This window comes from Ictidomys tridecemlineatus, chromosome 15 (assembly GCF_052094955.1).
Source record: "Ictidomys tridecemlineatus isolate mIctTri1 chromosome 15, mIctTri1.hap1, whole genome shotgun sequence".
Lineage (NCBI taxonomy): Eukaryota > Metazoa > Chordata > Mammalia > Rodentia > Sciuridae > Ictidomys > Ictidomys tridecemlineatus.
The window spans coordinates 5,048,543-5,065,054 of NC_135491.1; the positions used below are offsets into that span (position 1 = coordinate 5,048,543).

The window sequence follows — 16,512 nt, forward strand, 5'->3', positions numbered from 1 at the left end:
AGCAGAGGGAGAAAGGAAGCCTGAGAAAGCGAAAGTCAGGAGAAAAAAGTGAATGAGAGACAGAAATGCAGAGAGAGGTGCAGATAGAGAGCCTGAGAGGAGAGGGACAGGGAGGGAGGGAGGGAGGCACACAGAAAGATAGCTAGAGTCGACAGACAGACAGACAGACAGACACACACACACACACACACAGAGTGGGAAAGTCAGGAAAAGCAAGAGTCCGAGATCTAGAGAGACAGAAGGACATACACAAATCCAGAGAGAAGCAGGTAGAAATGAACTGAGAGAACCGGACAGAAGCGACCTAGACAGGCAGACGCACCCGGAAACAGAGGCAGGGAACTGGAAATGAGGTGACAAAGGCAGAGAGGGAGAGAGAGGAGTGTACAAAGATGACCAGAGGTACAGACACAGGGAGGCACAGAGAGGGACAGTTCCTGAGGCGGGAAGCGAGACGTTGTCAGTTCTTAGTCCAGGGGACAGTGAAGAGGGCAGCATCATACAGCCTGACGTGCGGCCACACCTGTGCTCCCAGGGGTCAGGAGGCGGAGGCAGGAGGATGGCCGGTTCAAAGCCAGCCTCAGAAACTTAGCAAGGCCCTCAGCAACTCAGTGAGACAAGGTCTCAAAATAAAAAATAAAGAGGGCTGGGGGTGTGGCTCCGTGGTTAAGCCACCCCTGGGTTCCATCCCTGGTACCAAAAGAAAAAAATAGAATGCACCAGATGGGTTTTCTGTTTTGTTTTGCCTTGTAATCATGGAAAGGAAGACTTAGGGACAGCGACATTTGTCACTGGTCTTCTGACCCTGCGGGGCTGGGGCTCAGACACCCCAGATCTCCGTCTCTTTTCTGCCTTTCCTCTGACTCACTTTCCCTGATGGTCCAGGGTCCTGAGAGCGGAAGCTGATCAGCGGCTCTGAGTTATTTGAGTCCCTGGAGGGATGAGTTCCAGCAGCCGGCCCTGCCCAGACCCTGGCACACACATGTGCAGACGCACACTCACACACGCACACGCACACAGAGACCCACATGGGTCCCTCAGGGCTCTGCTCCAGACAGCTGCGCCTCCCCAGCCAGCACTCGGCCACACCCACACACGCACCAGTGTGCCTTCCACTCCATCTGCCAGGTCCCCAGACACGTCCCTGGGGAACCAACCTGGGATGGGGCTGTGGGAAGGGGCAGTGTGGGGGGCGACTGACGGAGAGGAGAGGAGGGGAAAGATGTGGGGAGAGAGATGGGGCAGAAAGAAAGAGCTAAGAAGAAATACAGAATAGGGAGCCCGACGGGGAGAGAGATGCGGAGAAATAGAGGGACAGGGAGAAAGAGAAGGACGGGGACAAGACAGAGGTCAGGGAAGCCCCCAATGCAAGGGAGAGGAGGGGGAGGGAAACGGAGAAGGAGGGGCCGGGAGAGCAGGGGTGGGGTGAGAGGACCTGGAGCTGGGATGCGGCTGGGAAGGGAGGCAGGCTGCTGGGAAGCGGGTGGAGCTGTGACGGCTGTGACCTCAGAGCCCCTGGCCCGCCTGGGCCTGATGTCAGCTCCTACTCCGCCCCCGCCCCTGGTAGTCTTCAAATGACCCCCTCCAGCTCTGCGGCCTCAGAGAGACTCTGAGAACAAGCCCAAGAGGAGTCTAGCTGGACCCACCGCCATGACACAGGTGCGTGGGGTGACGGGGGCCAGGCGGGGAAGGCTGCCCTGGGTGTGCCCATGGGTGCTGGGGCTGACCGCACGTGTGGGTGTGTGTGTGTGTGTGTGGTGTGTGTGTGTGTGATATTTCCTGCGAGTCTCCCTGTGCGGGATGGTGAGCACCTGTGGCTGAGCATGTGGTTCCCGTCTCCCGTTCCCTGCCGAGGGTGGGCTGCGTTCTGCATCCACGCGTGTGAGATGCAACACGCCCATGTCTCTCTACCTGTTTATCTTGCTATAAGTCCATGCGTGTGCGTGCTCCCTAGCAGGGGAGAGGAGGTCAGAACAAGAGGGTGAGCAAGAAAAGGGACCGAGAGAAAAGTGCGAGCTTAGTTTGCCTGTAACCTGAGTTTGGATTTGGGTTTCATGTGTTCAATAAATGTTGAGCGGAACCAAATGAAATCACTGATACTCGGCTCTTGACCTGTAAAGATGTCGATTTCGTAGGATTCCTTCTCCACCGTTAACTATGCTTTCTTCTGAAGCCCTCCTGGCCCATCCCTTCCCCCCCAGACCCACAGGTGGGCGACTCTTCATGTTGCTCCTTAGTGTTGAAGGGCGTGGGCCCTCCTGGGTCCCTGCATCAGGGGGCTCACCTGCTCGGTGGTTGGTGGGGGTGGAGGATCTCTGGTTCTGGGTTCGTGTGAGAGCAAACAGGTGTTTTCAGTCTGTGCGTCACTGGTCGTGGGCGAGTGTGCGTAGGGGTGTGTGAGCTCATTTATGTTTGAGTTGCCAGGCACACAAGCTGTGGGCCCCATCTTCCTTGGCACTACGTGGCACAAAGCAGGCCACCCCCAGGAATTCAGGAGATGGCAGGTCTGAGGCAAAAGGTCAGAGAAGGAGGGCTGTAGAAGAAAAAATAACTGCTACAGGGCAATTAAAACCTGTATCTCAAGCCAGATGGCATGTGCCTGTAGTCCCAGCCACTCAGGAGGCTGAGGTGGGAGGATCACTTGAGCCAGGAGTTCCAGGCCAGCATGGGACATAGCCAGGCCCTGTCTCGAAAAAAGAAAAAAGAAAGAAAAGAAAAAGAAAAATCACATGAAAACTCTACCTCCTGTTATCTTACAGAAGCATCAAATGAGTGGCCGTGTGTGTGTGTGTGTGTGTGTGTGTGTGTGTGTGTGCACAATCTTCTCAGAAAAGTTTTAAAAATGTGAAATTGGGGTTGGGGTTGTGGCTCAGCCATAGAGTGCTCACCTAGCATGTGTGAGGCCTCAGCACCACATAAAAGTGAATAAATAAAATGAAAGTATTAAGAAAACTTTTTTTAAATGTGAAATTAACTTTAGTAATATATTTTATTTAACCCAATGTGTCAGAGGTCTGCCTATTTTTATGAAACATCACATAGTAAGTATTTGAGGATCTGGGGGCCAGATGTTCTCTGTTGAAACTATTCAACATTGATTTTGTAGTGAGAAATGAGCCACAGACGATTCATAGAGGAGTGAAGCTATACGCCAAAAGAATTTGGTTTAAGGACACTGAAATCTGAATTTCATATAATTTTCATGTACCACAAAATATTATTTTCCTCTTGGCTTTTTTCGACCATTTGAAAATGTAAAAAGCTGTTTATTACTTTGTAGGCTATAGCAGGCCTTAGCATGCCGACCTCCACTATGCATAAAAAATATGATCATTTCAGGATGTAATCAACACAAAAATATTCATGAGATATTTTACTTTCCTTTGCTCAGACTCAGGCTTCAAAACTAGTGTGCATTCATAGCACATTCTACTCAGATGCTACATTTGTATGGTAAATACTTGATCTGGATTTAGATTTTTGTAAAAATTTGCCATTGAAAAAGAAGTTTCAAAGGCCCGACTTTCCCCATTTAAAGGCGTTCTAATAACTGAATGGAGTATAGGTCTTAAATTGTAAATTAATTAAAATTAAAAATGCAGTACCTCAGTCGGACTGGCTGCATTTCAAGTGCTGGTAGCGACAGGTGACAAGTGACCTCTGTTTCAGACCTCAAAGATCTGCATGGTAATGACTCATTTAACTCACAATCACCAGGGAGTGGTAGCTTATGAGGCAGCCGGGCATAGAGGGGGCCTAGAGCCCACTGCCTGAGTTTGAGCACCACTCTCTACTTCCTACCTCAGTGACTGTGGGGTGCAGCATCTGTCTCTCTGGGCCTCTGCTCCATCATCATAACGGGAGAGTCACAATGCCTGGCTTGCGGAAGGGACTAAATACTCACTTTAAGGATGAGAAAGTGGAGGCTCTCTTCCCATCTCCCAGCCACACTTACTGGCACCTGGTCCTGCCAGGGAGCTGCAGTGGAAAGGGAGAACCCTCCAGGCCTCTGAGAGGTCAGATTTCCCCGGCTGTGGGCTGCTCACCTACACAACCCCCTCCTCCTGCCTAATCATCCTCAGTTTTGCCCTCTGTATGGTGGCTGCTACTGCTGTCCTCCAGGGCTCTCCAGAGGGATAAATCCAGTAGATAAGGTTGTTTGGCGCCTGGATCCCCAGGGTTCTAATCCCAGATCCTACCTTTCGCAGGTGGGACCTGGGCAGGTTGCTGCACCTCTGTGTGACGCAGTTGCTCATCCATAAAAGGGGGCTGATAATAGTCTAAACCCACAGGGCTGGTGTGAGGATTAAAATAAGTAAGGTCGTATAAGAGGCTTAGGCGGGCAGTGCGCGGTAACCGCCATTGCGTATTACTATTTAGTACCGTTATTACTGTTGCTGTCTCAATACTAAGAATCCTGTGGTTGAGAGGCAAATCTCAATTTTATGTGCTCAAGGAAGAGGGGCACAGGTGTGGTGGCATACCTGTAGTCCCAGCTACTTGGAAGGCTGAGGCGGTTGGATCACTTGAGCTCATGAGTTGGAGACCAGCCTGCGCAACATGGTTAGACCCCGCCTCAATCAAAAAAGCAAAACAGAGAACAACAACAACAACAAAAACAAACAAACAAACAAACTAAACTAAAAATAAAGAGGGAGGAACCCTGCCACGCTCCACTGCATATTATCCTTAATGTTTTAGGTGTCAAACTGTGAAAAATAACTCGTAATGGAAGGGAGAAAATCAGGCATTAAGCATAGACGACTGTTATCACAGTTCTGTTCATTAATGAAAACAACTTTGCAGTGTTTACAAGGATCTTTACAAAAAAGGGATGTTATCATTCAGCTGGGAGCGGGGAATAACCTCCGGCTTCTCAAAGGAGGCCCTCAGGACTCAGTTGGCTCCTTTCCCTCTTGGCTCCCAGCAGGACGTGCCCAAGCCCACCCCAGCAGCGCGCCGTTGCTCAGGCCTGGCCAGGCGAGTGCTGACCATCGCCTTCGCCCTGCTCATCCTGGGCCTCATGACCTGGGCCTATGCCGCCGGCGTGCCACTGGCCTCGGATAGCTATGGCCTCCTGGCCTTCGGACTCTATGGAGCCTTCCTCTCGGCGCACCTGGTGGCGCAGAGTCTCTTCGCGTACCTGGAGCACCGGCGGGTGGCGGCTGCGGCGCGGCGCGCTGCGGCACGGGGGCCCCTGGACGCGGCCACCGCCCGCAGCGTGGCGCTAACCATCTCCGCGTACCAGGAGGACCCGGCGTACCTGCGCCAGTGTCTGACGTCCGCTCGCGCCCTGCTGTACCCGCGCGCGCGGCTGCGCGTGCTCATGGTGGTGGACGGGAACCGCGCCGAGGACCTCTACATGGTCGACATGTTCCGGGAGGTCTTCGCCGACGAGGATCCCGCCACCTATGTGTGGGACGGCAACTACCACCAGCCCTGGGAACCTGCAGCTGCGGGCGCGGTGGATGCCGGCCCCGGCGCCTACCGGGAGGTGGAGGCCGAAGATCCAGGACGGCTGGCGGTGGAGGCGCTGGTGAGGACGCGCAGGTGCGTGTGCGTGGCGCAGCGCTGGGGCGGCAAGCGCGAGGTCATGTACACGGCCTTCAAGGCGCTGGGCGACTCTGTGGACTATGTGCAGGTGAGTGGACGGTGCCCACCCGTGGTCCTGACGCCCCCACTTCCCTGGGGTCTTTCATTCAGGTGGAGATTGTAATAAACCTCTTCTTTCTTTATTCATTCATCTATTCAATGGAGAGATTTTCCTTCACTCATTGATACATGCATCTATTCATCCATCCATCCAGAACAGAGATTGGGCTTTCATTCATTGGTTCCATATAGACAGACATTCTTTTTTCCTTTCTTCATTCATGTGCCCATTCCAAGCAGAAGCTCTTAATTCCTTCATTCACTCACCCATTCATCCCTCCATTTATTAATATTGAAATTCATTCATCCATCCGCTCATCCATCCAATATGGAGATCGTGCGTTCATTTGCCCATTCTGTATACAGATAAAGTCATTCCTTCATTTCTCCATCTACCTACCTAAGGCAGAAGGCAGAAACTCTGCTTTATTCATTCATCCATGCATCTAGTCTTTCCTTTAATATGGACATTCATTCATCTATCCATCTGTTCAACACAATATCTTCATCTTGTCCATGCAGAAATTCTTTCCTTCACTCTTCCAGAATTCATCTGTCTACTCATTCAATATGGAATCTTTCACTCCTTTCTCCATTCAATGGACAGAGTTCTTTCTCCAGGCACCCACTGCAGGCAGAGATTCTTTACTTCATCCATTCATTCACTCATCTAGACATCTATCCATTTACTTAATATAATATCAATTCCTTTCCTCATTCATTCAGTATAGAAATTCTTTCGCTCATTTATTTATGTATCTATCTATCCACCCAATATGGAGGTCATTTGCTCAACTATTCACTCATTTATCCATTAAATGTAGAGATTTGTTCCCTTACTTCCTCCATCTTTCTTCCTTCATCTATGTGTGGAAATTTTGGGGTTCATGCATCTATCTACTCAATTTAGAGACGAGTTTGTTTATTTACTCATTCATTCACCCATTCAGTGTAGAAGATTTTCTCACAAATACATTACATTATATTTCTAATGCTGCATAACAAATTATAAATTTGGCAACTCAAAACAAAACAGTTATCTCTAATTTGTTATTATAACTTATTACCTCATAGTTTCTATGAGTCAGAAATCTTAGTACAGACTAATGGATTCTCGGTTCAGGGTATCACCACCAGGCTGCAACTGAGGTGTCAACTAGAATGAGGTCTTATCCAAGGCTTCAGGTCTTAGTCCATCCCAAGCTCATGTGTTTGTTGGCAGATTTGTTTGTTTGTTTGTTTCAACTACAGTGGAACTCATGGTAACTTGCTTCCTTAAGCCAACAAGAGAGAGTCTCTGACTTTTAGACCCCTTTGTAAAGGCCTCATCTGATTGGGTCAAACCCACCAGGAATGGTTTCCTTTTGATTAACTTATTGTCAGTAGATTTGGGTTCTTAATTACATTTAATTAAGATTTTTGTAATTAAAATTACAAAACCCAGTCAACCCTTTCCATATAGGATAATAAAATCATAATAAATTGTATCCCATCCCTTTCGCCATATTCTGTTGATTAGAAGCAAGTTACAGGTTTCTTCATCCACCAGCGGAGGGTGTCATACAAGGGCATCTTGGAGTACATCTTAAAATGTGGCTAGACCTTGAACATTCAACATTATGTTTAGATTGTCTGCAGAGTGCCCCAGTTGCCCTCCCCTGCCCTGGGCACACTCCCTCTGGGCACCAGCCCTGTCAGAGGTCTGGTCTGATCCTGGCCTTTCCACCTCTCAGGTCTGTGACTCAGACACCAGGCTGGACCCCATGGCACTGCTGGAGCTGGTGCGGGTGCTGGATGAGGACCCCCGGGTAGGGGCTGTTGGGGGGGACGTGCGAATCCTCAACCCTCTGGACTCGTGGGTCAGCTTCCTGAGCAGCCTGCGGTACTGGGTAGCCTTCAACGTGGAGCGTGCTTGTCAGAGCTACTTCCACTGCGTGTCCTGCATCAGTGGTCCCCTCGGTGAGCAAGCTCCCCAGGGCTTGGGGGGGGGGGCATGGCTGGGGGAGGGAGAAGGGGAGCAGAGAGGGTTGAGGAGTGATTGAAGTTGGGGAGAAAGATAGGGTTGAGGTGAGAACTGGGGATGGGGTAAGACTGGAGTCAGCAGTGAGTGGGCTGGATCTGATGCGGGGGCTTGGGGAGAGGATGTAGGTGGAAATTGAGGCTGGGACTGGGGAAGGGTTTGGGGAGAGGATGCCATGGGGCTAGTGTTAGGGACAGGGTTGGGCTGGAGATGGGCTTGAGGATGGAGATGAGGCTGACAGTGGCTGTGGCATTTGAGATGAGATTGGGTGGGTTGACATCAAGTGGGTGGGGTCCAGTGACAGGCCAGCTGGAATAGCGATGGTGTTGTGGACAGACGGGGACTGGAGCTGTGCTGGGAGACAGACGGGGCTGAGATTGGGATGGAGATGGTGACGGATGGGATGGGATTGGAGAGGGGTTGGGGATGTCACTGGCAGTGGCCCAGACTGATGCCGGATGCCCTGACCCCACCCAGGCCTATACAGAAACAACCTCCTGCAGCAGTTCCTGGAGGCCTGGTACAACCAGAAGTTCCTGGGCACCCACTGCACTTTTGGGGATGATCGGCACCTCACCAACCGCATGCTCAGCATGGGCTACGCTACCAAGTAAGCTGAGGGGACCAGGTGGTGGGGTGTGTGAAGGCTCACTGTGTGTGTGTGAGTGTGTGTGTGTGTGTGTGTGTGTGTGTGTGTGTGTGTGTGTGTGAGAGAGAGAGAGAGAGAGAGAGAGAGAGAGAGAGAGAGAGAGAGAGTTGTGTGTGTGGTGGGAACTCTCCAAACTCAAAGTAGCTTGCAGGACAATGGGTGAGACACTGTCTACCAGGGGAGACCCTGGAGGGGACAGGAGGATTCCTCACAGGGCAGAGGGACATTGCAGCCTGCTCCACCTAGTGAGATATTAGTTGGGGGACAAGGCACCCTAAGGGACACTAGGTGACATTTGCATTGAGCCATGTGACCTAATAGACTCTACCAAGTGAAGCAGGGGTGGGTGGGGATCCCACCTGGAGGAAGCAAGGTGGGAGGGGGTGAGCTGGGTCTAACATGGAGACCAGGACAGCACCCATCACATCAGTGAGGGGTGAGGTGAGGCAGGCAGGGTGAGGGGTGAGCAGAGGGGGCAGCTCTAGTTGGGGAGTGGGAGGAGTCCAGTAGAGAGGGGCAGCGCCTGGACTGGCTCAGAGCGTCATTCAGAAGGGAAGCCTCTGGAAGTCGTGCAGTGGGCTTGGGAACCAGACCCAGCAGTATTCGGGGGGTGGTAGCCTCAGGTCAGACACAGGGAAAGCCCTGAGAGAAGGTGGGACATACCAAGGGAACCACAGGCACGTGACTGAAGGCAGGCACTGGGCAAGGTTCATCAAGAACCTGCAATGTTATAAGTTCTGGGCCACAGCGGTAGACACAGGGATGCAAACTCATGCTTACAGAGATGGAGGAGACAGAAAATAAGTGAGGAAACCGTGGACTATAGTATGTTAACGGTGCATACTGCGGAGATGAAGCCTGGAAAGGGGACATCCTAGGGGACCGAATCAGGTGTCCAATGCAGAGTCTGAGCCAGGAGCAGAGGCCCACACCTGAGATCCCAGCCACTCCAGAGGCTGAGGAGAGCGGTTAGCAAATCCGAGGATAGCCTCAGCAACTGAGCAAGAGCCTGTCTCAAAATGAGAAATGGAAAGGACTGGGGAAGTGGCTCCTAGTGTGAAGCATCCCTGGGCTCAATCCCCAGTACCAAAAAAAGGAAGAAGAAAATGGGGTGTCTGAGGATGGGGATTGAGGAGGAGTGGTGTGGTGGACCGGTGAGCCAGTGAGGACAGACTGCATGGGGGCAGGGTCAGGAGAGGGGCAGAGGGTTCCCGCCAGGTGGACTAAGATGAGGGAGCCCTGGGTGTGAGCGGAGGACCTGCCTGTCCTCAGAGCATGGGAGGACAAACTGCAAGGGCAGAAGCAGACAGCCGTTGAGGATGCCAGGTGACATAGGAGAGGGGACTGGACACTGTCAGTTAAGGGGACAGAACATTTGACCTGCCCGATGAACTGACTGCTGATTCTCTCTGGCCTCTGTGGGCTTGGCGGGCAACTGCGCAGGGACTATTAATGATGTCTGTGGCAGCCACAGGAAGGAGACCTGAGGGTTCCCCTGAGGATGTCTAACACATGGCCCCCCTTAGGTAGCCACCACACCCGTCTTGTTCCTCACCACTGGGACTGCCGGTAACAGTGCGCACAGTTGCATTAGTAATGTGTTAGTGATGGTATTAGTCATGGTGTAACTGTCATGATGTGAGTAATGCCAACAGTGATGTATTAGTCACAGTAAAAACAGAAGCGGCTAGCGTTTATTGAGCAAGTAGTGTAGACGAGTCCTAAGCGCTTGGCATTTACGCCTCGGGCTGTCGGCACGATGTCCTTCTTAGAACGGAACCTTGATTGGCCTTATTTTACACATGAGAAAACTGAGGCCCAGAGAGGCTAAGAAACTTGTCCCAGCGGAGGTCCCGCAGGCTCTGGAGTCCTGCCCAAGCCCAGGGAGCCGCGCTGAGGCCCTCCTTTGTCACCCACCGCCCAGGTATACCTCGCGGTCCCGCTGCTACTCGGAGACGCCCTCTTCCTTCCTGCGCTGGCTGAGCCAGCAGACGCGCTGGTCCAAGTCCTACTTCCGCGAGTGGCTCTACAACGCGCTGTGGTGGCACCGGCACCACGCGTGGATGACCTACGAGGCGGTGGTGTCCGGCCTCTTCCCGTTCTTCGTGGCGGCCACCGTGCTGCGGCTCTTCTACGCCGGGCGCCCGTGGGCGCTGCTCTGGGTGCTGCTGTGCGTGCAGGGCGTGGCGCTGGCCAAGGCGGCCTTCGCGGCCTGGCTGCGCGGCTGCCTGCGCATGGTGCTGCTCTCGCTCTACGCGCCGCTCTACATGTGCGGCCTGCTGCCCGCCAAGTTCCTGGCGCTGGTCACCATGAACCAGAGCGGCTGGGGCACCTCGGGCCGCCGCAAGCTGGCCGCCAACTACGTCCCTCTGCTGCCGCTGGCCCTCTGGGCCTTGCTGCTGCTCGGGGGCCTGGTGCGCAGCGTGGCCCAGGAGGCCAGGGCCGACTGGTGCAGCCCCTCTCGGGTGGCCGAGGCCTACCACCTGGCGGCGGGCGCCGGCGCCTACCTGGGCTACTGGGTGGTGATGCTGACCCTGTACTGGGTGGGCGTGCGGAGGCTCTGCCGGCGGCGCAGCGGGGGCTACCGCGTCCAGGTGTGAGTGCGCCTCGCCGCCGCTCGCCAGGGCCTGCTGTTCTCTGGAGGAGTCTCTGGGCCTGGGTTTACCTCCTCTGTGAAGTGAGCGGGTGGACGCAAGGCCTTTCAGTCAGGACTGTATTGGGGCTGAGACCATATTGGGTCTTGGGAAGGGGTATTTATTGATCAGGGTGTGGGATTTTAGGATGGGGGAAAGGGCCCCACTTTCTCCCTGTTCTTATTTAATCTCTATTTGTACTGTGATTAGGATGTAATAAAGAATTCTATTTATTTTCCTTTGAGCGTCCACTCCCACTTTATTTAGGAACTTGGGGTTCTACATGAGAAGGGGGGATCATTGGGCTGAGCGCAGGGTGCCGACTGTCAAACCGGCACCTCTCCCTCCTGGAACCTGGGATCCCTGTGTGGAAAGGGACGTTGATCCTGGGGTAGGGTGGTTGTGAGGTTCAAGTTGCTCATTCGCAGATGCCTGCAGAGCACCTCCACCAGGCCCTTCTGCTCCCCCCACTCCTGATCCCTAAGAGGGCTAAACCACCCTGCTGTCCTCAACCGCCAGCGTTGCCTCCCCGCCTCACCCAGCAGGAATGGACTCCAAGAGGAAACCTGTCAGCATGCCCACTCCACACCTGACCTCTCACGTGGATCTTTGCCCACCACCGCCATCTCCATCCTACTGCTGAGGTGAACTATCAGAGGTCCAGCCAAGGCCAGCCCTCTCCTCTCCTCTGACATCTCCCTCCAACTGCCTCCGCCATGATCCACAGTCATCTGGCTCTTCCCTCCCTCTGAGGTCTTTCCCATCAGCCTCAAAACAGGCTTTCACTTTCCCATTTCAAAGATTCTCTCTGCACTTCCGCTTCCCCTGGAGCGGCTGCTCCCTTTCTGCTCTGTTGTCTGAATGGGTTTCCAATTTCCCTCCCACAGAGTTCACCCTTTCCAAGTGTACAGCCACCGTGTTTACTAAGTTCATAGATTGGGGCAGCCACCACATGCTATGGCTGTGACAAATATTGGAGACGAGCGACTTAAAATGAGGAAAGGTTTAGTTTTGCTTATGGTTTCAGTCCCTGGTTGGTGGCTCGGCTCTGTTGCTTTGGGCGGAGGTGGCCTAGGAATCATGGTGGGAGGATGTCTGTTCGCCTCCATGAGGTCAAGAAGCAAAGAAAGACAGGGGGACCAGGCACAGAGGCCACATGGTATCCCAGGGACTCCAGGGGCTCCAGAGGCTGAGGCAGGAGGAGTGCAAGTTGGAAGCCAGTCTCAGCAATTTCGGGAGACAGGTCACAAAATAAAAACGCCAAGGATGCAGGATGTAGCTCAGTGGTAAAGCACCCTGGGTTCAATACCCAGCATACATACAAAAAAGACAGGAGATGCTGGGTCCCAGTGTCCCCTTCAAGAGCATACCCCCAGTGACCTACCTTCTTCCACTAGGCCACCTTCTAAAGGCTGCACTGTTTCCCAGAAGCAGGACAGACAACCAAGCCTCTAACACATGGGCCTTCGGGGGCCACTTAAGATCCAAACTACAGCAACCACAATCTAATTTTAGAGCAATTTATCACCCCCCAAAAGGAGCCCCATCCCCACTGCATCCCTTCTTGTTCCTCAACTGACTCTCCCTGCAAGACCCGGGCAGGCACTGGTCTGCCTCCTGTGGACAGGTATATTGTGGAACCTGGAGCATGCGCTCTTTGTGGCTCTCTTCCATGCAGCATGTTTCCAAGATTTATCCACCTCGTTGCAGGTGTCTCTGATTCATTCCTATTTATTGCCAATCTTCTACAGCATGTCTGTCTCCTGACTCATCTATCCATTCATCAGTGGGTAGACATTTGGGAGGTTTCTCCTGGGGGCTATCAGGAATGATGCCATTATGAACATTCATCATGTTTTTGGGTGGACGTACATTGTTTCACTTTCTTGGGTATATACTTAGGATGGAATTGCTGGGTCCTGTGGAAATCCTGTGAATTTTTGATGAACTGTCAACTCCTGCACAGGGTACCTGTCATTTTACATCCCCACCAGCACTGTCACTAGGGTTCCAATTGCTCTGCATCATCGCCTCGTTGGTTATAACCTGACCTTTGGATTGCAGGCCGTCCTAGAAGGTGTGAAGTGCTAGTTCACTGTGGTTTTGATTTGCATTTCCCTAATGACGGACAGTGTTGAGTGCCACTGACTCAATCCCAATGCCGAGCGGCTGCACTGACTCCTCCCACACCCCACTGCCCGCTCTGGTCCAGCTCACCAGCGATGTCCACATTGCAAAAGCCGGTGGTGATTCTCAGGCCTCCTGTTAATGATTTGGTGGCAGGTGGCACAGTCACACTCCCTCCTGAGTGCTTTCTTCACGTGGCTTTCAGGATGCCACAGGTGTCCTGCTGTCCTCCCCCACCCCGTTCTCTTTCCAGGTTCCTTGTCTGAAGCCTGGTCTCCCCTCTTATCCACCGCACTTGCTTCCTGGGTGTGTCTAGTGTTATGGTTCTGAGCGCCTCCTTTAAGCTCTGTGCCTGGAAATGGGACTCCCATATTTTCATTTTCAGATGAGATCTTACCCCTAAATTCCTGGCTTGTATATCTGACCGCTCACACACATTCCCCTTGAGACCTAAGAGGCATCTCACACCCAGCACCATCTCTCCTCCCCTTCCTCCCCCAACACCCACAAAACCTGGTCTTCCAACAGTGTCCCCGTCTTGGGAAACAACTGCATCACTCCAGCTGCCCAGGCCAAAAATGTACTGTTGTCCTGTCCACAACAGAAGCCACCACTACACGGGACTATATAAAACACTCTTTTCAGTCATTCATTGATGGAGTCACAGACACATTTACCAAGTGCCTACTGAGTGCCACATGCTTTGCCAGGGTTGCAAGAACTGAAACGAGTGAGTCCTCCTGCATCTGACGAGCTCCCAGCCAAGTGGACTGGGAGCTTGTGATCCATAGTTAGGAATGCCTGGACCCAGTCTCTATGACGTCTGCTGTCCTGGGGTGGGGACTGCTGACAGTAAATAAAGCTACCCAAGGTTATAAATGCAGCTCCTTGGCTGCACTGGGCACCTTTCAAGTACCCTGTGGCCATGGGTGGCTGGTGCCGCCATAGGGAGAGTACAGCTCTAGAACATTTGCATTAATGCAGATGGTTCTGCTGGACAGTGCCACAGGGTGACCTTGACCCTTCTCTCTCTCACACCCAACATCCTGATCCCTCAGTGAATCCCATTGTCTGTCTCCGGGACACACTTGAAGCTACTGCTCCTCATCCTCCCTTGTCCCTGAATTTCACTTTTGCCTAGATCACTGTGGTGCCTAACAGTGACCCCTGACAACACCTGTGCCAACCCTGACCCTTGCACATGGAATCCTGACCTCCCTTGGCTCCAACACGGCCACGACTCTCAGAGGAAAATCCACAGACCTTGCCGTGCCCACGTCGGCACCACCTGGCCCCTTCTGACCCACTTCCCTGATCTTGTGGGTGCTCACTTGCTGCAGCTCCAGCTACCTCCACCTCCTTACTCCCCCACATACCTGGCATTCCTAGTATGCCAGTCTCAGGGCTCCACCCCGGCTGTCCTTGCCTAGACTGCCCTGAACTCTCAGGGCGACTCACACCACCCCCTTCCCCTTCAAGTCTTGCTCAGCTACCACCTTCTCTGCCAGGCCTTCTCCTAAGGTCGGCAGCCACCCACCACCCCGCACCTCACCTTCTCCCTGTGTACTGTCATAGCTGGATGTATACTTGACTCTGCTTAATTTCTTGCTTTTTAGCTGTCTGTGACATAGTAAGAAATACATATGTGGTGTCTACCCTCAGTTCCTGTCATAGAGTGGCCGAATCCCTTGGACCTTCTGGTGACCACAGCATCTTTTGCTCTCCTGTCTCGGTTGGCTCCTGGATAGGGCTCGTCACCAGCAAGACTAAGCCAACCGTGATGAGGCCCTTGGATCTTTCAGCCCCACCTGCCATCCTTGCGCAGGGGAGAAGGGCTGAGGATAATTGATGACCATGCCAACAAGGCAAAGCCTCCAGAAAAACCCCTGACAGGAGGTTCACAGAGCTCCGGGGTTGGCGAACACACCCATGTGTGAGGAGGGTGGTGTGCCCCACTCCACAGGCTCTGAAATGCCTTCACTTGGGACCTATCAGCCCTCACCCCGTGTCCCCCTTCTGGCTATGAATGCTCCCTTTCTACCAGCCTTTATAATGAGCTGGTAAATGTTAGCAAACGTTCCCCTGAGTTACATGAGCTACTCCAGCAAAGTACTGAACTGGGGGTGGAGGGAAGATTTTAAGATCCCTCGACTTGGAAGCCAAGTTGGAGAAGTGAAGGCACCCTGGGGACCCACTCTTTGTGACTTGTGTCTAAGTGACAGTACTGTCTCCTGGGCCTGATCCCTTAAAACCAGCGGAGCTTGACACTAACTCTAGGTAGCTGGTTTCAGAATTGAATTAACTATACAATACTCAACTGGTGTCTACAGAGTTGGGGAATTAGTTGGTAAAAGAGGAAAAAATCCATGTTGGGTGTCAGAAGTGTTCCGAGAAATAATTTTCTTTACCATCCACTAGAATCTAAGTTCAATGAGAGCACAGATTTTTTTTTTCTCTTCTGATTTCTTCATTGCCGATTCTAGAAGGCCTTAAAAATACCTGGCAACAGCAAGTGGTCAATATATAGACTGAATGAGTCAATGAAGAGGTGTACATCAGAACAGGAATGAGTACATGAGGACCAGAGAAGACCACCCCAAACAGAAGGAAGTAGGAGCTGCATCCCCAGTTCAAGGGCAGGTCAAAGGGTCACCCCAGCTGGGAATAGTTCAAAGAAGGCCCAGAACTAGAAGCACAGTGGTGAGCAAAGAGGAAGAAGACCAGGGCAGAGGAACCGCAGGGCAGAGGAACCGCAGGGCAGAGGAACTGCAGGGCGGATGCGTGGTGCCTCACCCTGGGCGGCTGGTAGACACGGCCAGCAAGGTCAGCAAGGGCTAGAACCTGGGAGCCTTGGAGGCTTTGTCGAGGAACTGGTTTGTTCCAACGGCAGTAGGGAGCCACTGAAGGGTTTGGAGCAGAGAAATGACCCCGTCTAAAAAACTGTAAAATATCATTCCAGCTGCCAAGTGGAGCAAGGTCAAGCAAAGGCAGGGAGGCCGGGGCAGAGGCTGCTATGGCCATCCAGGCAGAGATGCGGAGGGAGACTCATCACCCAAAGACCAGCTCATGGGGAAGTTAAAAAGGCCAAGGCTTGGACATGGGTTCAAAGTGGAGGCAGAATAAAACACCACTTAAGCTTGTGGGTTTTGAGTTGCTAGAAGGACGTGGGTGCTCCATCCTTCTTGGAGATGAAGGCTTTGAGGGAGACATCTAGGACTCTGGGTGTCTTCTGCAGGGAGACGTCAGAGAGATTGACAGAGACAGGGAGGGGCTGAGTTTGGCACCAAAAGCCCTGGGCGCAGAGACTTGCATTATGACTGCTATGCCTGCTGCAGCCACCATGGGGGCGCAAGACGCGGGAGCATATTGGTGGTATGCTGCCCTTGCTCCTGAGTTAACAGTGCCCACTTCAAAGATGAATGAATCCAGTA

General features: G+C 52.7%; 1 protein-coding gene across 2 annotated transcripts; it reads left to right on the forward strand.

Annotated features, from left to right (window-relative positions):
• The first annotated feature begins 1,448 nt into the window (after positions 1 to 1,448).
• Positions 1,449 to 11,192, forward strand: Has1 (hyaluronan synthase 1). Of its 2 annotated transcripts, XM_078033042.1 has the most exons (5): positions 1,449 to 1,659; positions 4,931 to 5,641; positions 7,386 to 7,611; positions 8,150 to 8,282; positions 10,246 to 11,192. In XM_078033042.1, exons 1-5 carry the CDS (start codon positions 1,651 to 1,653, stop codon positions 10,919 to 10,921), a joined length of 1,755 nt encoding a protein of 584 aa, XP_077889168.1. In that variant the 5' UTR covers positions 1,449 to 1,650; the 3' UTR covers positions 10,922 to 11,192. The 2 variants fall into 2 exon arrangements, with proteins under 2 accessions (XP_077889168.1, XP_077889167.1); XM_078033041.1 differs by lacking the exon at positions 1,449 to 1,659 and having other exon boundaries at positions 4,376 to 5,641.
• The last annotated feature ends 5,320 nt before the right edge of the window (positions 11,193 to 16,512 follow it).